This window comes from the organism of the source record quoted next, unplaced genomic scaffold (genome assembly GCF_019419815.1).
Source record: "Pyrus x bretschneideri cultivar Hongxiangsu unplaced genomic scaffold, Pyrus_bretschneideri_v1 Contig14, whole genome shotgun sequence".
Taxonomy (NCBI): Eukaryota; Viridiplantae; Streptophyta; class Magnoliopsida; order Rosales; family Rosaceae; genus Pyrus; species Pyrus x bretschneideri.
In genome coordinates, this window is record NW_025999435.1 from 8,303,045 (window position 1) to 8,326,674 (window position 23,630).

The 23,630-nt window shown below is 37.4% G+C and overlaps 1 protein-coding gene and 1 pseudogene across 1 annotated transcript; one reads left to right on the forward strand and one right to left on the reverse strand.

Annotated features, from left to right (window-relative positions):
- The first annotated feature begins 1,738 nt into the window (after positions 1–1,738).
- On the forward strand, positions 1,739–3,423 carry LOC103942618 (probable xyloglucan galactosyltransferase GT19). The gene has a single exon (XM_009352800.3). The coding sequence runs from the start codon at positions 1,800–1,802 to the stop codon at positions 3,222–3,224; it is 1,425 nt and encodes a 474-aa protein (XP_009351075.3). The 5' UTR covers positions 1,739–1,799; the 3' UTR covers positions 3,225–3,423.
- A 1,636-nt stretch (positions 3,424–5,059) lies between these two features.
- Positions 5,060–9,279, reverse strand: LOC125475286 (annotated as a pseudogene).
- Positions 9,280–23,630: the final 14,351 nt, after the last annotated feature.

Below are 23,630 nucleotides of genomic sequence, written 5' to 3' on the forward strand. Positions count from 1 at the left end.
CCAGGTTTTATGTACTTGCAGTTTCTGACGTTCACTTTCAATAATGTAGGAAGTTGTTTATGTTATTTTTGTACATATACTCTTTACATTTATGCACATTTATCAATGCTCTAACACTGCATGCATTGTAAAAAGAGTGTATCCCACATTGCGCACTCTTAGTTTAATATATTTTGATACGAAAAAAGACAGTTACATTAGTAAGGGGAATAAACATTACCCCATACAAAACAAAAATAATAAAATAATAAATACAGGAAATGAGGGGGGTGCATAAACCTTACCCTTCTTGCAAAAGAAAATACAATTAAAAAAAAGGGACAAGGTAATATACAGTGAGAGAGAGATAGAGAACTCGAGATCAGAGAGCGAGAAAACGTGAGGATTGAGAGGAAGAAAAACGCTTATGAGACAGGGATGGAAAAGGATGGAAGGCTCGAGAAGACCAACGCAGCGACATCCTATGGAAGCAGACAGACACGTAGCCCTGGGAAAAATTGAGAATTTACTGTACAAAAAAAGAAACAGAATAACAAAGAAAGGAGAAGCCGAGGACATTTTCGTCAAGTAAAACAAATGAGTGACGCGTGGAATGAAAAGGCTAAATGGTACAAAAAAAATCGGAATACAATAAAGTCGAAGGCCATTTATGTCCTTGCACTATTAAAGAAAGGGTAAAACGGTAAAAAAAATTGAAAACATAGAGGAACTAGAGGGTAGTTCCGTCTGTGCACTGTTAATGAACAATGTTTTTTCACTTGGGTTTTAGTATAGGTATAATATGGTTTGAAAATGAGAGAGAGAGAGAGAGAGAGAGTGAGAGTGTGTGTGTGTGTGTGTTCTAGAAAAGTGGGAGACACGAGAGTGAGGGGAGGAGTGGTGTGGGCCCCACTTGGCACACAGTTTAAAGTCACCAATGAAAATACAGGAAAAAATAGCTCTCGTCATGAATTTACCAAAACATCCTCACACTCTGTAATTCGTAAAATCTTCGTTGTAACTCCGATTCTAGTTCTGCTTGCGCCTACACGTTCATATCGTTGAGTACATCGGGAATACGATAAAATAATAGCTCATACGCGTCACAAAATAACGGTCAACAATAGTCAACCATCTCGCCTCAAGGGGCTTTTCGTCAATTCACTACTTTAAAATTAATAAATCGTAAAATTATAGACGGGTTGTTACATTTTCATCATTAACTCCGGATGGTACTGGTATAAAATCTCCTAAATTTTAATGTGGAGTATATGGAATACATGTAAAGTGCTAATAAAAAAACCCTAAATAAATTAAAATTTTTGTTTGGTTAATCATTAACATGTGATAACGTGCTGAAAAAATTTAAAATTCCATTGTTGATGTATTAGCCAAAGCTCCACCCCAACATCACCACCGCCACCGCCACCCCAACTAACACCAACAAACCCCACCGACATAAACGCGTCAAACCCCACGTCCCATGCACTCAAGCAGTTTAAAAAAAAACAACCTCGTCATTTTTTCTCTCTACACAACAACATTTTTGTTTTCTTGTTGGATTTCCATTTTTTAACCCAAAAAAATAAATAAAACAAATAAAAAAATGCAGTTTTAACAGACAAAACTAATCTTCCTCCCAAACTGGAAAGATAAACAGGAAAAGATAAAACAAACAAAATTACCATAACAAAACAGAAAAATACCCAAAACCCCTTAAAACCATTTCAAAAGTTTAAAGAATTTAACTGTAAAAATATCCCCATAAATTACCCCATTCTCTCTCTCCTCCCCACATCTCTCTCTCTGAGTCTCCTCCAATGGCCTCCTCCAAGTCCACTTTACTAATCACCACCTCCTTCCTCCTCTTCTTCTTCTCCTCCACCACCACCACCACCATTCGATTAAGCTCCGCCCAAGTACCCAGAAACAATCTCGACCCAAGTCAATCCGACTCCGACTGCACTGGTCGTTGGATCCACATCCGACGTCTCCCGCCGGCTTTCAACCTCGATCTCCTCTCCAACTGCTCCGGCTACCCTCTGTTCGACGACTTCTGCCCTTACTTGGCCAACCATGGCCTGGGCCAGAAAACCCATAATCTTTCTCACAGCTGGTACCGAACCGACCCCTTGATGCTCGAGCTTATTTTCCACCGTCGGATGCTCGAATACCCATGTCTCACCTCAGATCCCCAATCCGCCGACGCCATCTACCTCCCCTACTACGCCGGCATCGACGCCCTCCGCTACCTCTACGGCCCCGATTACAATTCCAGCTCCGAGCAGGGCCTCAATTTGTTCGAATTTTTGACCCGGGACGACCCGGAATTGTGGAATCGGAATATGGGTCACGATCACTTCTTGGTTTTGGCCCGACCCGCTCTGGATTTCTCTCAGCCGCTGAGGAACGATCCGCGGCTGTGGGGAACTTCGCTGCTCGAATTGCCGCAGTTCTTCAATGTCACCGCTCTGACGGTGGAGGCGCGTGCCTGGCCGTGGCAGGAGCACGCTGTGCCTTATCCGTCGTCATTTCACCCGCCCAATTTGTCTTTATTAGAGGCGTGGGTGCAGCGGGCGAGGCGGTCCCGGAGGACAACGCTTATGATGTTCGCCGGCGGTGGCGGTGTCGGAAACAATCCGAACATTAGGAAGAGTATTAGGAACGAGTGTGAAAACAACACCATAGAAAACAATGTGACGTCAAACAACAACAATTTGGGGATGTTTGGAAGTGGGGTTGCCGAGTACACAAAGCCTTGTGACTTTGTGGATTGCTCGAATGGTATATGTGAGCATGACCCAATTAGGTTCATGAGGCCAATGTTGCAAGCTAATTTTTGCTTGCAACCGCCGGGCGACACCCCGACAAGGCGGTCCACGTTCGACAGCATTGTGGCCGGCTGCATCCCCGTATTCTTCGAGTCCTCGTCCGCCAAAGTGCAGTACGGGTGGCACTTGCCGGAGGATCAGTACGGGGATTTCTCGGTGTTTATACCCAAGGAGGATGTGGTGTTCAAGGAGACTAGGGTTTTGGATGTGCTTAGGAGCATTCCTAGGGCTAAAGTGAGGAGGATGAGGGAGAGAGTGTTGGAGATGATACCAAGAGTTATGTATAGAAGGCATGGAAGCTCAATGGGATTGAGAGCCAAGAAAGATGCTTTTGATCTTGCAATTGAGGGTGCTTTGAAGAAGATTAAATCTAGGGTTCAAGTTCAACCTAGAGGTCAAGCTTTTGCTCAATGACCTACTTTAATTTTTCTTTTCTTGGCATTTAAGTTACTGTAATTATTAATTACGTTGAACTTGTATTTAGCTATTTATCAATGTGCTCCGCCGTCTGTACCCAAGTTTAGATTTTTATTTTCGTGGTTTAGATTTATGTTATGTAATTATCTTATCACTTGTAAAAAACAAAAATTTAGAAAAATTATCATTTCAAACATGAGATTCAGAGTATTAGAATTTTTTTAGCATCGACTGGTGGCTCAAGAAAAATAAAAATAAATAAATTATTGGGCGGGAGAAAAAGACAACAATTTTACTGAGGTCACCTCCAATCCTAGGCTATGGGCTAAATTTTCCCCCAAACTCAATCTAACACAAGGAAAAACTTTGGGCTAAATGCTAAATGGGGAATTGAGGCCAGATTCCGTCCAAAATTTAGCCCAAAAGTCGGTGTGGGCCCCACCGAAGGGATTGCTTTTCAACGTTTGGGCGCCAAACGCAGCCCACGATGACGCCTAACGTGCGAGGCTTCCGACTGCCAAGGACCCACCCACGTGGGCCTGTCGGCCACATTCCGCATGAGCCCCAACGGCTCCTTCCATCCAACGGTCGTGATTATCAAGCCGTTGGTTAATCCAACAACCTAGATTCAATTTTTTTTTTTTTAATATTTATATATTATTGAATCCAACGGCTGAGATCGAATATAATCAAATCTAATAGTAAAATAAAAGATATAACGACCCAAATTTAAATCCAACGGTTAAAATAATTAAAAAAAAAATTTTAACTCAAAATCGAGACTTGCTATCATGCCAGGGAAGCCTTTTTTGTCTGCCTTGCGTAGTAGCCTCTTCGAGTCTTCACGATTTGGCTTGTGGAGGTATATGGCTCCATATATGACTTGAATTGCCTAACAAAAGCGCTTCATGTTCTCAATAGCAGTACTCTCCGCAATTCGGCAATACTCGTCAATTGAGTCTGCAAAGCACCCATTGGCTAGCATCTGAAATGCAGATGTGAGCTTCTGATGAGATGATAGACTTTGGCGGCCAACAACATCTACCTTTCTTGCAACGATGGCTAGATTCGCCATGGTGCACTGTTTTCTTTCATCATTCGGTCATGACACTGTTTTCTATCATGCTGCACAAATGAATGTCCTGTGACAGAACAACGATGGCTAGATTCGCCATGGTGCTCATATTGCATAAGCAAGTTTACAAGTTCAGCTTCGACGTTCATCAATTTTGCATCCTCAATGTCAAGCCTTGCTTGGTATTGTGCCATCTGTATTGCCTTGCTATGCCTTCTTCTATCACCCATTGATGAGATATTGAGGATTTTTTGGAAACAAAAACTCTTTGAAAGTTGAAAGATTGGTGAATATAGAGGATGATTGAAGGTTGAAAGATTGTGTGATCAACTAATATTGAACCTGTGTTTATATAGAAGATGATTGATGAAGGTTGAAAGTTTGGTGTTGAACGATTGGTCAAAGTTAGTGAAAGTTGAAAGTTTGGTGAAAGTTGAAGACTTGCTTTGTGGAAAATTTAGTGATTTTTCAATATTTATCAGAATTTAAATATTTTTAGATTAAAATGTTTATAAAATTAATTTACAATAGCCTACATATTTATTTTTATTTTTTTAAATTAATTTATGAAAAAAATTAGCCTAAGTTCATTCTTTAATAATCCCGAGCTAAAATTTTAGACTAGAAGGGTTAGAGCAGAAAAATTGTTTCTGGGCTAAAAGCTAAATTTGCCGGGCTAAAAAATTTGGTTTTTAGCCCATGGGTTGGAGATGGTACGAGGGTGCCAGAAAACTAAAGGAAGAAAAAAGCAGAGACAAACAAACAAAAAGGGAGCTGATGGAGATTATGATGCAACAATATCTAATACATTGGAATTTGAGGCGAGTATTGCAAAATTGCGTTTCAGTGTGCATCGCCTCAGGTTTCGGAGCAGGTCTTATTCTGTCTTGGCCGGAGGCGATGAGGTTTCAAGTTCAACCCCATCTGAAAATGGTAGAAGCCCAAGTAAGACCTGCTGCGAAACCGGCAGCTGCGATAGTATGGCCTGGTTTCACCTTCCCACTTCTCACAGCTTCGTCCAACGCCAAAGGTATGGAAGCAGCGCTCGTGTTTCCATAGTTTGCCAAGTTCGAAATCACCTGCTCTGAAGGGATTTGCATGCGAGTAGAAACCGCATCGAGGATCCTCTGGTTTGCCTGTGTTATTGATTTGTTTTTGTTATAACCCATCACCTTTGATCCATCACCATTATCAAAACAAGAAGTACCCCCGTCGCTTGTTTGCTAGGATAACCTTAAGTCGTTAAGAAGCTACCGTAAAGAGCTATTTTCATTCAAACTTCCCATTACAAAGAATGACAGTAGAGCAGAGCAATCATTTTAATCAGTAAACCCGGGGTAAACTTTCCGAACGATATCATTCGTCATACATGATGGAGCAGTAACCAATCAATGCTAGATTGAGGGAGACCGGCTTTTGCAAGAGAAGACTCAAGTGACTGTGGCACGGTACGCACAGCAAAGCGAAAGACCTCTTTAACATTCATTTGAAGGCAGGAATATGAAGGGGGTCTTGGAGGGAAGCCTAGGACTGAACCATTAGAACCATTAGAACCCAATTCATCATCTGTTTCATTTCCTTCAAAGGCGGCAGTGAGATGTTTAAGCAACATAAACGCACCTGAACTAATACAGCCCCAGCAGCATCCCCGAAGAGAATACACGTTCCTCTATCAGTCCAGTCGACAATCCGAGAAATAGCATCAGCCCCAATAACTAGAACTTTTTGAATCCACCAGCTGTAGTTTGCGCAATATAGTTAAATCAATTAAACATGGAAAATAACAGTGGTGTACTGAGTAAAGTTAACCAAGTCGTTACCTTTAATGTGACAAGGTGCTTATACAAGACCCAAAATAAATCCGCTACAAGCAGCTGTAATATCATAAGCTAAAGGGTTCCTTCGGCAGCCAAGCGCTTTCTGAACCTGAATTACAATATAACACAAATTCAAAATATAAGCATTACTGTATTAATAAACAGCATAAGTACTAAGAGAGTAATATTCAGTCGTTCTTTGATTATATTACGGGTGATCGATATAGTTCAGTACTTGGTCAAAGTTCGTGCCATGGAAAAGCATAAAACTATTTAAGCACAACAAACTTAATCAACAAAATAACCTACTAGAAATCTAAGGACGAGACCTGAAAAAGCCACAGTTTTCAAAAGTTGGCCAGCAGTAGTCTGACCAAATACCGAACAAAACAAAAAAAAATGCCATATTTAGTACAAAACTCCAGTCCGGTCAAGATGAATCATGATAATGGGAACTCTTCTATAGTTCTTAGACATAGATGCCCCAAGGAGGCAAGAATCTACTTTTGTCCGAAATAGGACCCCTTTATAAATTAAGGCAGCTAGCAATGATCTGTTCCTTTTTATTTCTCTAATAAGAAATGGTCTTTTCATTAGTCGTAACAAATAAATACATACCTAGATAGATGAAATTTTGTTCATCACTTAAAGATTTATAAACCCCTAAAAACATGAAGAATCAAATCTAATAGAAATCAATATTGGCATAACAATCATATAAGGCACACCACTAGTGAAGCTCAATCCCTATTTCTTTTTTTAAATCCCGACGACTTAATCCAGATACCACCTAGTGACCTATATACCTGAGGAGCACAGCCAAAGACATCATCAGGCGTAGATGTGCACATCATGATTAGGTCCACATCATCAACATCAACCTGTGACATCTCAAGTGCTTTATGCGCTGCCTCAACTGCTAACGTTGTCAGGCTCTCTTTGCCTGTAATTTTACAAGGAAGTCATTCAAATATCCTGTCATTTTAGAAATGATAGCATAAAATATCCAGTACACCTAGAAATGAGGACCAGAGAAGAGACAGATAGTTGTATAAAATAAGTGTTCAAATAAAAGGTAGAAGCATCCAAACATCCAGTACAACTATAAGAAAGCCCCCTTAGGCTCTTACACATCTTACACTACCAACATCAATGAGGTCAAACCCCGCCATATGCTTATCGTTTCAGTTGTCTGAATAGAATGGTGAAGCCACAGTGACTATGTAACAGATATTGTTCAATAGGGGCAGAGAAAAAGGGTCATGTATAAGCAGCTAGCTGACAAAACTAATCCTAGGTAAGATTCAAATCGTCAATCTGAGAGGTCCAACAGATAGTTTCCTCTTGTAACGCAGTGCATGAGACTATGAAGCTGAATTTCGCAAGTTAAACTCATTGCATGTGATTTAAAACATGAGGCTCAACACAGGCTAAGTCACGACTAATTGCTTACCAAATTTATGACATTATCATGCACAGAAAAGTACAAACTGACCTGAAAGAACACATCGATTACGAATCCCAGTGCGAACAGGTATCCATTCATCATTAGTATCTACTACTTTTGCGAGATCGACATTTGAAACCTTAAGACTGGGTATTGCTGAGCCGCATCCAATTAACTTGCAGCCTTTACTGACAAGCCTGAAATAATAGAGATTAATTAAGATCAGTCAGATTATATTTTACCAGCTTGTATTCATACCCCTATTTAGCCAAAATGCAATCTCAGTACTGACAGTGGCTCGTGGCAAAGGGACTCTGCTTATTACATCAAACACACAGCACTGGCCACGGTCCAACCCAGGATAACTTTAAAAAAGAACAATTATAATTAGACGCAGGAGACAATTTTAAAAGATCCGTCCAAAGCCATGAGCCATTGGTAGGAATTGCTTTTTAAATTTTATAAAAACACAAATAAAATAACCAACTCATTCAGGACAAAGTTCAATAACACACTAGGCATTTAATAAAGGGATACGGCAATTTGGTAATGTTCTACATTTAGCACTCTTTATCATAAAAAGGAAATTTGATGTTTTTGCCAAAAAATGATTCACCTAAGCTCGTACCCGCAATCCGACTTACATCAATGAAAATGCTTCTAACTTAGTTGCATCCTCTAGTTAGTCCTAAAAATGGTTTGTTAGACGGTTACTTTACTGTGCCTTAAACATCTATGTATGTATGCATACTTCCCTCACTTTGAGGCTTATATTGATTGTAATTACTAGAAAATTCGGCTTCATTGATTCGGATAGATTGTAGTCGGCTTCATTGCTTAAGCCTAGTAAATCCTACTCCAATGGAGATGAATAACATCACCTAATTCTCAACTCCTAGTGATTATATCCAAACCGAAATTTAAAAACTTTGTGCAATAGAAGTTTAAATATGGGAATTTAAACTCCTTCCCTTTCATATATAGAAGCTGGCTATGCAATGACATGCCAACCATAACTACAATCATATTAAAACAAATCGAGCCGATACAAGTAAATCCAGAAAACTAAACAACTTTATGACAAAATGCACATCATGAAGCTTTCTAACAAAGATGATAAATCAAATTCAAAATCCAACATACAAAATAATGAAGGGGCAAAAAAAACCAAAACGAATGGAAGAACGGAAATTGAACTCACTTGGGTGCTCGAGATTCAGAAGGAAGCTCCAACATGCTTCTCTGCGCCTTCAAAAATGCTGGAGCTGAATACCCTCTGGGGAACGGAACCCAGATCCAAAAATGCGTATTGAAGGTTGAATCTTCCTCCTCGGGGTCGGAACCGTAGGAGCAGTGAAGAACCCAGATGCATTGGTTGCCATTTATTTAAACCCACAAAGCAAAATTTCAGACCCAAAAAAGAAAAATCCAGAGCCCCATTGAGATTGAATTCAGGTAATATAAAACCAGAAGCATGCAATGAATGGCGTAAACGAAACCATGAGAGGGATAGATCAACAGCTATGGCGGACGAGGGACCCTTCTTTCTTCGGAGGATCCAAAGCAAGACAGACAGAAAGAAAAAAGATGAAATTTTTACGAAATCAATAGGCTTTAGGCGATTACGTCAAACCCAAATGAGCAAACTCCAATGCTTTCAATTTTCTCTCTCTAAAAGTTATTAGCAGGTGCAGGGGAGGAGAGAGAGAGATGCAGTCATATGCCATGCTATGCTCCTTTCCGAGATGTTATTGTTCTACGGCAAAATTTAAAGGGCAGTTAAGGTTTTTGACACAACCAAAGAAAGTGGTAGAAAGTTTATAGAGAATTTTTGGGAAAAAAAGAATTTTTTTTTATTTTTATAAAGAATGACTTACATGAAACAAAATAATTTCACTGTTATTGTGACTTTTCGATTTAATAAAATTGATATTTTTTAGAATAAATAATATTATCAACATTAAGGTGGTGGTAAGTGAGTTAAGTCTCACAATGGACTAATAATAATACGGTTTAAATTCACCTTTACCGAGAATCAAACTAAGTCTTACATGATGTTATATATAAGTTTTTCTTAACATAAAACTATTTTATATAAGTTGTTCTATAAAATTGATTTCTCTTGACATGATTTTATAAGATTGAATTCAAACGCCATGTCACGGCATACTCATTTTATATAAATTGTTATCAAAATCTATAACATTGATTAGTCTTCATTGGTCCCGTGGCTTAATTTTGTTGGTCCAAGTTTGACATTTTAATGCGTTGGATTGTAGGGGAGTGGGGACCCTCTCCCAACTTCCACTATAAAAAAAAGAAAAGAAGGAAAATATTCCAAAATAGGATAATTGTTTTATCTTAGGACAAAAATAGGACAAACCGGTCATGGACAAGTCATGCACACCATGTACAAAACCGAAATTACTAAAATACCTATATATAAATACTAAAAATCATCAGCCCATTCCATCACTGTTCTCATTTGGAAGAGAGAGTTGTCGAGAAAGCTCTATGAGCTTTGAATTTCTAGGTTGAGCTTAGATCTCTAAGCTCCCATTTCGAAAAGAAGGAAGTCCAATGAGAGGCAAGAAGAGTGAGCTAGGTTTTGGGTTGACTTCATACCTCTGATTTCGAACAAAGGGATGCAAGAGAGAGGTGAGAAAAGTGAGTTGAATTTTGTACCATATTTTCTATTTTGGCTGGAAAATTCTATTTTTTCCAACAAATAAAGATTCGGTAAGCATAGTAATGTAAGGTGTTTAGTTCCAAGTTCCTTCATCAATGATTTATGGATAAATGGGTTGTTTGTAAGATGATTTAATACTTGAAGTTAAATTAGAGTTTATGTTTCATGTTGGGGTGTATGGGTTGTGGAATAAAATTCAAGTTTTGACGTGCTAGAAACTAGAATGAACAATTTCTGGTTCAAGTGTCCAATTGCAAATATTTGCAAAAAAATTCCGTAATATGCATGTTGTGTGCAAATGGTGTGCATGTCTACATATTAAATATAAGAAGATGAAATGTTCACTAGTTATGATGCATGTATGTTGTGCCCCAAAATTTAGCGAGTATGACAACAATCTAGTTGGCCAAGGTGAAAAACAAAATTAAAAAAAAAAGGGCTTAGAGGACGTTAAGAGTCATGCGTGTCCATGAAATAAGGATAACGAGTATTATGTTTTCTATGTGCACAGTTAAGTGGTAGTTGATATACGTAACAAGACTTTTCAAACTATCACTGTAACTTTATATACGTAACAATTATGTTTTAATTGTATCCACTATACCAATATATTTCCATTAAAGTTTCTCCCGCTCTGTGCATATCATGTGCATATATTGTACATATTATTTGCATGTGGTGTGCATATAGTGTATATGGTGCGTATTTACATCTTTGATACTCTTCACATTTACGTAATTTACTACTTTTTCCTTTGAATCAAAGGCAGACCCCTGCAAATACGAAAAAAGTGAACGAATTCGTGAAACAATTTTTTTTTATTCAATTGGGTTCTTTCGTGCCCATTCAAACTGCAATTTTCAAATCCTTGAAATATTTGAACCCAATCAAATTTGATACCGAATTCTGAATCTTTGATTCTTCATATAAAGTTTAGGGTCATTTATATGATTGTGTCATTTTTTCTGATTTTGAAGAGAGAGCAGTGAGTTATGAGTTTTTGGGTTGAATTTAGATTTGTGCGCATAAGATGTGCATGTCACGTGCATGTTGTGGTACATACAGTGTATGAGTGAGCTTAATACAAAGAGAGCGAATGAGTACGCGAAACAATTTCGTTCATATCCTTCTCTCTTCCTTCTTTCCACTATGATTTCTCTCTTTTCCCTCAAATTTATCTCTTCTCCAAAAGGCAACTGACCTTTAATACGTCTTTTCATTTAATTGTAGTAAAAGCCAAACCCTCTTTTATTGCTTGTAAATTTGGATCGAGAGAGAGGGAGAGAGAGAGAGAGAGCAGAGGGGGGAGAAGACAGAAGAAATAAAAACCCTCGTATAAATCAGAGAAATAATAAAAAAAATAAAAAACCATAAATGAAGGATTTGGGTCTCCTCCAAGAAATACTAAACCAATTACTTCAACTCCAAAAATTCATCAATCAAAAAACAAAATTAAGTAAATCCAGTTCACAAAACCTACAAATGAAAAGGTAAAAATTGAAGAAGATGGGTGGTTTAGAGAGAGCTCTTGTGCATATTCGAAATATAGAGAGATGAGAGAGAGAGAGAGGGTGAAAGAAAGAAAGAAAGAAAGAAAGCTTGGATGAAGAAGATGGGTGGGTTAGAGAGAGCTCTTGGATGAAGAAGATGAGTGGGTTAGGATTCTTCGAATTGGAATTGGACAAGAGAGATTATCTCTTTCTCTTCATTGTTTCACTCTCTACAAAATGAGAAATGAAAGCTGTAATTTCTGGATAACTCATTTATATGTGAGGACAATTTGGTAGTTTCAAGGTGTGGGAAAAATCTTATTTTTGTCCGAGTGTTGTGCATGGCGTGTGCATATTCGAAATGTCCTATTTTTGTCCCTAGATTAAGAAATGGTCCCATTTTGACGTATTTCCCTAAAAAAAAGCCTCTCCCAGCAACATACATGTGGAGCCTAAAATAATCCCACAAATTCTAGACGCAACAAGTGAACTTTTGCTCAAGAAAGACAAGATTGCCCTCATTAAATGAGCATGCTCCTCAGATACTCCCACGCGCAACTCACACCACTGAAGGTCCCAGCAGCTGAATACTAGCTACTGTCCATAGCTCACCTACCCTTGGCAAGGAAAAGTCAAAGCATTAAAGATAAGGATTAATTACTTATATCTTATCTTCAATATATTCCCAAATGAAGATTGACTCCATTCAAGTAAGTAATCCCTATTTAAATCAATTAGGAATAATTACTCCATTATCTCAAAATATTATTTCCTATTTAATATCTTGAGAATATTTCTGCTTTAAAACCTTGGCCAATAGGATGCCGTCATGTGTATGGTAAAACCCTAACACTATGGCTGGCCCTCTCATCCTATATATACCCCATATTTTACCAAATTTCGATAAGCTTTTGCTACCCCTAAAAGCCCTAAATACTTTACACTTCTCAGAGAAACTAACTTAGGCATCGGAGATCCATTGGCCTAACCCCCCTCACCTCGTGGGTGCGTGAGGCTTAGGTCTTTGATCAAAGGTGTTGATTGTTTTGCATTAGCATTTTCATCAAAGCTAGAGACTGCGGAAATTTGCATTGACAATAAAGTTAAACTATTTTCTCAAGTCAAGAAAAAGAAAACCAATTTGTTTATATGAAAACCAATTTGTTGTTACTTAGCAGTACAGTTTAGCGGTATTCCTCTTCACTTGTAAGTGAGAATGATGTGATATAAACTAACACACAAATTAAACCCTCTTTTTGATAGTTGTAGTATGTGAAAGTAGGGATTGTTCTAGGCCGGGGTTTAGAAGGGATGCTAATCAACACAAACTAGACTTAAAAACACAAAACTAGACTCTAATGACTCAAAACTGACCAAATTAACTCAAAACAACACAAAACAAACAAATTGACTCAAAACAGGAACTAAAGGATGATTTGGACGAATTCTAAACTTATGTTGACTCAAAACACTAAAAAGAAACCCATTTAAACATATTCTAACTAAAAGACATGAAATATAAGGGGGGAAGTGGTTTTTGACGAATTTAAAGTAAAAACAAACAGATTTAAAGACTCTAAACAACTTTGGACAAAATTGGGTGTTTGAATGGGTGAATGGCTAGCTAAAGTGTTCATCTCCACACATGACATATATGCATACAAATCAATTTCCAGTTATTATTCCTATAAACAATGAATGACAATGCCCCAAGTTAACCGTAAACTGCACAAATTAACTCTCAGATTTTCCTAATTTCATTGAATTGGACTCAGCGACGCAATCAAATTATTCATATCAAGTTCCCTATATGAATTGCATAATAGACATACATATCAAAGATCATTAAGTTCTATGAAAATCATAAGCATTGACATGACATTCGTAACTATGAACTGCATGATACTCCTGCCATAGATTTACTTAACACAATCATGACTAGTGACTTCTGCTACCTATAAATATAAGTTCATAACGATTAGGTGAAATTCCCTTATATTTTAGCATCAAATTCATGCATGCAAACTAAGTAGGCCTCCTTAATCAATATACAAGAATAAGTTATCAATCAAACAAATACGTATATCGCATTCATGTTTTACGAAACAATAACTGGAGGAAATCAATTCATAATAAACATATGTTCATGGCTTCAAATTCACCTCTAGCTAAAAAGAAATTAATTCCACATGTTCATCATAATTGAAAACCAAATTAAAATAAACATTGAACTAAAACTAAGGATAGAATACACCTAGAAACACTCCAGCAATCCCAAAGGTCTTGAATGGCAGGCACGACTCTAAGCTTCTTCGTCTCCTTCCTTCCTTGTTGCTTCAAGTATCACCTTCCAATCAATTTTATGCAATCAATTTCATCTTGTTATTTGTTATGCAATCAACTTCATCTTGTATTTGTTATGCAATCAATTTTATGCTTTGAATGAAACGGGCATGAGTTCTCGTATTTGGTTCTATAATGATGAAAACGCATTCTAAGTAGCAACCAAGCAAAGAAATAATGAGATCATGCAATGACTTTAGAAAACAAAAACATCACAGATTAATAACTCTCCAAATAAAATTTAGGCTCAAGTGTCTTAGGGTTGTAGCGTTAGTTTGAGTTTCTTCCTTCAAGCATGTTACAAAAACTAATTTTTTTTCTTTTTGTGTGATTACATGTGAATTCGTAAACGACAACTACAACTAAGCATAAACCAAAGAGCATATCAAACTTCCACCAATGTTTGTAACTTTCTTTAACAGTCATGCAATTAAAAACCAAATCCTCTTCATTGTGTTGGAAGGTACCCTAAGACACAAACACACAAAAACGACTCTTTTTGGTTTTTTTCAAAACTTTTTCGATTTTTTTTTTCAAATTTTATTATTTTCCTTTCAAAACACATTAACACACCTCAAAACACAATAAAAACACTTAAAAACAATGAGTAACAACTTTAGAAGTGATAGGTGATAAAATTCGAAAATAAATCATGAAAAGCATCTATTTACCCCCCACACTTAAACCAAACATTGTCCTCAATGTTTTAAAAGTAGACTCACATGCAAACAATCAAACAACGCAACTAACAAACATGACAATTATGGCAAAGTAAAAGCAATAAAGAGTAGGGTTAAGGAATGCAAATCTGGTTGTGGAGCCGGAGATTCCTAGGTCTTCTTTATTTAAACGCATGGGTTGCCTCCCAAGAAGCGCTTGCTTTAACGTCTTCCAGCTGGATGATACCTTCTTTTAAGTTCCCCTAGGGTCCACGGCATGGAATTGATCTTTGAATGGAAGGTGATACTTGAAATGATTCGACAATGGTTTAAATTCTAGAGTGGGTGCTTGAATCATCAACACCTTGTTAGTAGAAAACGAAATTGAAATCCGATGAGGTGACTTACTTGTGTGCTCCGACAAGAACTCAAGGATAAACACCACTTCTTTGAAAGTTCCAAGAACTTTGCACTCAGCCAGATTTGGTGTGAGGGTTTGACTTGTCTTGTGTCATAAAATCCAACTTCTTTGGGGTTGGTTATCTCAAGTACATCCTCTTTGATAAATTCTGGATATTCCCCAGCCACTTCTTTCTCTTGAGTCATTCTTCTTATTGTACAAAGTTCTTTGAACAATTCAACACATTCTGGAACTTGATTTGTTGTACCAAGAATCGGGATATTACTTTGCACCTTTGGAAGGGCTTCCAAGATGTCTTTTTCACCGTCTTCTTCGTTGGAAATCATGAACTTGCAAGGAATAGGGACATTTGGTGGAATAGGGTTAGAAAGATTTGAATTTGGAACAACCTTACTTGAATTGGATGGCGTAGGAGCCTTAGAAGGCTGCGGCAAGGGATGTTCTTCCCTTGTCGTGGCCTTGTCTACCTCTTCTTCTTCTTGCAGCAACTGTTCATCCACATTCTGACTGTGTTTGGACGTTTTTGGGTCAACTCCAACCTCTATACTACTTCCCAAGGTGATAGCTTCAGCGATTTCAAAATCTCCTATTGAATTTACAATAGTTGAGTTGGAAAGTTCACTTTGTTCTTGAATTTGCCCCATGAATTCTGCAATCTCTCTAAGTTGATTTTTCAATTCACTTATCTCCTTAGCTTGGTTTTGCATCTCCTTGGTTTGATTTTGTAAACCCTAAGTCAAAGAAATGAGTATTGGAAGAATTTTATCATAAACCAATGACGAACCTGAATTTGGTTGGGATTGTTGTGGGGGAGGCTGTGGTGGCTGCATAGGTCTTGAATAGAACTCCTCATATGGCTGCTAATATCCTTCTTGTTGAACTTGTTGAGGTTCGCTCCACATAAAATTTGAATGATCACTCCCACTTGGATTGTAAGTGTTGGAAAACAAGTTGTTCGTTGATTGATTGTTGCCTTGATAACCCCAAGCATTGACATTATCCCAACCTCCATTCTCAATTAATTGAGGATGTTGATTAGTTTGATATCCTTGCCTATAGGACACACCAAATGTACCAACGCTTTGCATTCGGGACCTTTCAATATACTGTGACAAAAGAGAAGTAAGATTCGCTATTTGAGCTTGAACACTAGCAATTGTTATGTCTTGCTTCTCTAGTTCCTAAAATCAAAGAAAGAAAACTAGATCAAATATCACAAGTAAAATAAACAAAAAACAAAGGGATTAGCAATTTTACTAATCCCCGGCAACGACGCCAAAATTTGATGTGATATAAACTAACACACAAATTAAACCCTCTTTTTGATAGTTGTAGTATGTGAAAGTAGGGATCGTTCTAGGTCAGGGATTAGAAGGGATGCTAATCAACACAAACTAGACTTCAAAACACAAAACTAGACTTTAATGTCTCAAAACTGACCAAATTAACTCAAAACAGTACAAAACAAACAAATTGACTCAAAACAGGAACTAAAGGATGATTTGGACGAATTCTAGACTTATATTGACTCAAAACACTAAAAAGAAATCCATTTAAACAGATTCTACCTAAAAGACACGAAATATAAAGGGGGAAGTGGTTTTTGACGAATTTAAATAAAAGCAAACAGATTTAAAGACTAAACAACTTTGGATGAAATTGGGTGTTTTAATGGGTGAATGGCTAGCTAGAGGGTTCATCTCCACACATGACACATATGCATACAAATCGATTGCCAGTTATTATTCCTATAAACCATGAATAACAATGCCCCAAGTTAACCTTGAACTGCACAATAATACTCTCAAATTTTCCTAATTTCATTGAATTGGACTCAGCGACGCAATCAAATTATTCTTATCAAGTTCCTTATATGAACTTCATAATAGAGATACATATCAAAGATCATTAAGTTCTATGAAAATCATAAGCATTGACATGGCATTCGTAACTATGAACTGCATGATACTCCTGCCATGGATTTACTTAACATAATCATGATTAGTGACTTCCACTACTTATAAATATAAGTTCATAACGATTAGGTGAAATTCCCTTATATTTTAGCATCAAATTCATGCATGCAAACTAAGTAGGCCTCCTTATTCAACATACAAGAATAAGTTATCAAACAGATAAGTAAATCGCATTCATGTTTTACGAAACAATAACTGGAGGAAATCAATTCATAATAAACATATGTTCATGGCTTCAAATTCACCTCTAGCTAAAAAGAAATTAATTCCACATGTTCATCATAATTGAAAACAAAATTAAAATAAACATTGAACTAAAACTAAGGATAAAATACACCTAGAAACGCTCAAGTAATCCCAAAGGTCTTGAATGGCAGGCACGGCTTCAAGCTTCTTCTTCTCCTTCCTTCCTTGTTGCGGCACTCTTTGTATTTTTCTCGAAAATTCTCTCTTAGGCTCTTGTGCGTGGTGATCTGAATGGTTCGGCTGATGTGGGTATTTATAGGGCTAGGGGGGCACAACAAGGTTGTTTTGGAGAAAGAGTTTGCACTCCAAAGGTTGTGTTGGAAAAGGATTGCACAGCACAAACCAACAGGGACAAGGATCCAAGGTGTGGCAAATTTCTAGGTTTTTAGAAAGGGTGCTGCAGCATAGATTTAGGGGAAAAGATAGGGCTTCTAGAATAAGATATTTAGGTGATTTAATGTGCCCTTTGCAGCTGGAATTAAGGTAGCAAAAGAGTAAGATAGGATAAGATAAGGTAATTTGGATAATGTTTCCTTCTTCTTAGCTGATTCCTTATCTTCAATGTCTTGATTTAATTCTTCCAGATGTTAAGCACATTCTTAGCCCTTCTTGAACTTCAAATTCGTCCATCCACCTTACTCCATACTTATGTTATCCATTCCAAGCCCAAAACTGCTCCAAATAGCTCCAAAATGCCATTTCTTGCCAACTTTGCCATTTGGACCTACAAACACACGAAAATAGCTTAAAACACTATAATAAATAGAAACTAACTAAGTAAATGCAAGGAAATAGGCTAACAAAGTCGCATAAATATGCTCCTATCAGAGAGGTCTTAACCCCAAAAGCGAAGTTGAACCATGTTATTACGGCAAGCCCATTGTAAGGATTAATCCATTTTCTCACCCGTTAATGTAGATATTTGTTCATAAAAAATTATTAATTTATTATGACAAGTTAATTGTGTGGTTATAAGTCTAAAGTTTATACTTTCGAGGTAAATATATTAGAAAAATAACTTAATTTATAATATCGTTCATGTTGCACCATAAAATTTAACCGAAGATAACAATATGAGCCTTCACAAAAGTATGATATTGATGCAGATGATGTTTTACCGTAGCTAAAAAAAAATCATGTTTATGTACCTTGGTACTAGTTTGATTCCCACTTATTTCTCTTCTCTTAAAACAACATTATTTTAAGACATCTTCAAACGTAGGCTAATAACATAGTTTGATTAAATTTTGTCATACCATGTCTCATATCGTGCATGTACTTTTGTAAAGCAGTGAACATACACTAAATTAGTTCATCAAATCTATGCCCAAAATGATGACGTATATTCTATACCATATAAATTTTTATTACAACTTGAATTAAAACACAAATTTAATTGATGTCAGATCATTTCATGCACAAATTTAGTACATAAATTTGGTGTGCCTAGCATTGTTCATTTTTGCATCTAATACATACACAAGTAACATTCCATCCTTTAAAAAGCAACATTTCTTTCTATCTTTCTTTTTTCTTTTGGGTTTTTGTCACATAAGGTCCCTGAGATTGTTCAAACTCGTCATTTTGGTCCCTCACTTTCAAAATCAATCAATGTCGTCCTTGACATTCACTATCGCCCATCAATTTGGTCCTTTCGTTAAGATTCCGTCAACTATTTTGTTAGTTTGTATGTGGAACCCACAACTCCAATGAAATGGTGACACGGAGATTACACAAAATAAGGGTTTTTTTTTTATCGCAAATGGTCCTTGACATTGATCTAACTCATCATTTTGGTCCTTGAGTTTCAAAATTTGATAAATTTGGTCTTTGACTTTCAATACGGCACGTCAATTTAATCCTTTCATTAAAGTTTCATCAATATCTTTTGTCCCACTAATTCAATCATATGACGCCACGTGAATTCACAATAATAAACCTTTTTTTTTTAAGATTTAAAACTAAAAGTAAAATAAGAAACTAAAAACCAAAATTAAAAGAAAAAAAAAGTCATCGTCGTCTCCATCAAGGTATGCTAAAAAAGAAAGGGAAGGCCCCATGACACCATTAAAGTATTTGGCCATATGAACTCACTCCTCATTCTCTTTAGTTGGTTATAATCCTGTCACATTTGAATTGAATTTGGATTCGATTTTATCGAATTTAGATTGAATTTTTTTCCAATTAGGGTTGTGGGATATGAGAAAAATGTCAGATCGGGATACTCGTCCGTTGGTTCACTCTTAAAAAAAATAGTTTGGTATAGTTAATCCATGTGGAGCTATATGATTGGATTAGTGGGACCACATTAGCACATAAAAGAAAAATATTGATGAAATTTTGACGGAATGACTAAATTGATGTGCAGTAGTGAAAGCCAAGAACCAACTTTATAGATTTTTGAAACTCATGGACCAAAATGAGGAGTTGGATCAATGTCAGGGACCATTTGCAATGAAAACCCTTATTTTGTGTATCCACGTGTCATCATTTCAATGGATTTATGGGTTCCACATACAAACTAACAGAATAATTGATGGAATGTTAATGGAATGACCAAATTAATGTGCGATAGTGAATGTCAGAGACAACATTGATTGATTTTGAAAGGGAGGAGCCAAAACGATAAGTTTGACCAATCTCAAGGACCAAATGTGATAAAAACCCTTTTCTTTTTCATTCTTATAAGGAAAATGTGTATCACCGTTGGTTGAGGAGTAGTGGTTTAATGCTATCTTTTTTTATTTTTTTATTTTTTAAGACAAATCCTCATTCTTTTCGACTTCTTCCTACTCCAAGCTTTTTCATTTCGTGCATGTTCTTCTCTTCCTTCGGCTTAGCTTCCTACTCATGTTGCTTTGTTTTTTTTTTTCTTGTCAAATAATAGATTTTGTTAGATTAGCCACCGATGGGGTTCGAACCCACACTGACATGTAGGCCTGGCAATTTCTGACACGACCCGATAACCCGACACGACACGACACGAAATTAACAGGTGTTTGGGTTGACACGATAATGAATCGGGTCGTTATCGGGTAACCCGATAAGCACCTGTTAAGATAACGGGTTGGTTCGGGTATACACGTGGGTAACACGATACACGATAAACAGAATATTATTTTTATAATTTTATAACCCTAAAAAAATACTATAATAATTATATACATTAATTTTACAATTTTATACCCCTAAAAATTATAATAAATATATATATTAAATTAACTATAAATTTTATAATAATTATAATAATTATATATACTATAATAATTATACCCCCAAAATATTAAGTCTATCTATAATAATTATATATATATATATATATATTAAATTTTATAAAAACTATAATAATTATTAATTAATAATTTAATATGCATGATGCATTGCATGATTTTGCATCCATTGAAATTTGATGTGATTTCTTTCCATTCAAATTTCAATAATCAATTTCTTGCCGTTGCCAACTTGCCGCCCTTTTTGAAAAAAAAATGGAGGGAAAATGAAAATGTTAAGAAAAGTTGAAAATGAAACAAAAAAGTGAGGGAATTAGGGAAAGATGTTGGAGGGAAAAGTGAAAATGATAAGAAAAAGTTGAAAAGGAAACAAAAAAGAGAGGGAAAAATGAAAATTAATAGAAGTGGTGAGAAATTTTTTTTTTTTTTAAGTTATTAACTTTTTATCACACATATGACTGTCATGACATATCTCACTATTTTTATAATGACACACGTGACACGTGATGTATGTACTATTCCGTGTACCAGTCAATTGTGACATCCCGTCCCGGAAATACCGAAACGCACATGTGAATTTACGACTTTGCCCCTAGTTCGTTTTTGTCACGTTGTGGATTGTTTTGTGTGGTGTGGCATGTGTTGGGCCACACACACACACACACACACTCTCTCAGACCCTGTCCCCCTCTCTTTTCCTCTGTCTCTTCACTGTCTCTCTCTCTCCCCCGAGCTCCATTCTTCCTTCTTCTCTTTGTAAACGTACGGACCAAACACAAAACCCACCAAATCTTTGCAGATCGAGGGAACCAAGTACACCATCGTGTTGGTGAGGCTGAGATAAGTCTAGTGGTGCCGTTTTCAGGTGAGAAACCAGTCGTTTTCACGTCGATCTCGTAAGCTCCGTTTTGAACACTGTTCATGCAAACTTAATCTAGCTTGTTTTTGGACTTTTGAAGCTTGTAGTTATGTTTGTGAGGTTCCCAGGAGCTTAGGAGTGCTTCGTTGGACAAGTTTGGACGTCGGGAAAGCTTGGTTCGAAGTTGGCCGAGTTTTGGAAACTTGGACAGGTAATTTCTCGTAGTTTTAAGCCTTAAAACTTGTAGGATCGTGTTCTACTAGTCCTAAGGGTCAAAATGGTGCAAAAATCATGAAAAACGGTTGAAAAACGAGTGAGATATGGCTAGTTGCAGGTTTCCGGCGACGGCGCCGGCGACGGGGGTTGGCCGGAGAAGACAGGGGAATATTCCGTTAGGGTTTAACGGAATATTCCTAACGGACGTTAACGGCGTCAGTCAAGGTTAACGGAATATTCAGTCAGATTCCAGGGAATATTCCTGACGGCGTCACTTGACGCCGTCAGCGTGCATGTCACGTGGCCGCGCGTGGGGGCGCGTGGGCCCGTGTCTGTGCTGGTGCGTGGGGGCGCGTGGCGTGTCCAAAAATTATTTTAAAATTATGGTTGTGATCGTGAGGTTGTGTAGATCACGTTGGTATATTCATTTGTCCATTTTGAGCAATGTATGAGAAGTTATTTTGAACGGACGGTTATGTGCTTTAAAGTTAACGTTTTTATAGTTATTTCGCGTATAGGTGACACGTATCCCGAGGACGAGCGTGCACATTCGAGGCAGGGGGGCTACGACCCTTCTACGTATCAGTGAGTGGGCTTTTGTTTTCCGTATATACCTATATACATGTTATTTCCCAGAAATTAGTATAAATGCCTCGTTTTACGCCATTAATTTTATATGATTGATGATTATGCATGATTAGTGGCATATAAGTTGGTTTATATATTTATTCTTACGTCATTTACATATATGTTGGTGCTGTGGCGGCCTAGGTAAGTGTCAGGTAAGCGTTGTTTTACATTCGCATTAAATAGTGATTTGAAGTGCTTAGAGAGCTCATAACCTGCACCCCCGGTGTTAGTGCTTCCGCCCAGAGTAGGGCACAGTCCTTCACGTGTTGTTCACCTCCCGCACCACACGCTCAGCTTGAATCCAAGTTAGGTGCACAGTCCTGTCGTACAGACCACTATAGGTGGTTCCGACTCGTAGGTGACCCGCGACTATTCGCACAGCCTTCACGTGATTGTAGCACTAGAGCGTTTATATGTATTACACCCAGGCTTGTCGTACAGACCACTATAGATGGTTCCGACTCGTGGGCAGGTTTAGGGATTGAGTTGTGATTTGAGCTCTAGATTCAGCCGTACAGGTCACTTAGGGGACTCCGGCTGCCAGTTTATTATGCTATTGATGTGTTATACATACCCGAGCACTTGCATGTTATTATGAGGCGTGGAGCATGACGGCATACATTTGAGCATGTTGGCATACCCTTGAGTATACTTGGCATATTTATACCTATGTTTATATGTTTATTTTCTGGGAAGTATACAGGTTTTACGGCGAGGGGTTATAATATGTTTTATGAAATGGTTTTCTAAGAGATTTGTTTTGCCCACTCACGCTTTTGTTTTTGCGCCCCTCCAGGTTCTAGTAGCTTAGCGGGTTTGGTGGTTTCCCGGAGGACGTCCCGGCATTCTGACAGATACTCACCTACGTAGGGTCACCTTCGGGTGTACTTCTGTTGTACTGTTTCTTTTGGTCTGCTGTAAGCCTTAGGCTCTGAATTCAGTGTCTTAATTACGCTAGTACATATTCTATCACTCTATATTTGCTAGTTTTTAAATTATTCGCACTTTTATATTACTGTTTTAGCTTCCGCACTGTGCACATGGCTACGTCACTTCCACGTGACGGCCAGCATGCCCTGATCTCGGTCGGGGTGTGTCACAATTATAATTTATACGTACAAAATAAATAGATTTAAATCTACTTAATAAATATATATATACACACACACACACACACACACACACACGGAACTTGATTGATGGCATACGAATTCTCCAAAACTAATTTCAACGATCCAAACCGTCAAAATTGTTTGTACATGCTTGGAGATCACATCAGCAAAAAATCACAAAAGAAAAAACATT

What these genes read in the sequence shown, in the direction of transcription:
- LOC103942618 (XM_009352800.3), top strand. Translation starts at nt 1,800, where the DNA reads ATGGCCTCCTCCAAGTCCACTTTACTAATCACCACCTCCTTCCTCCTC.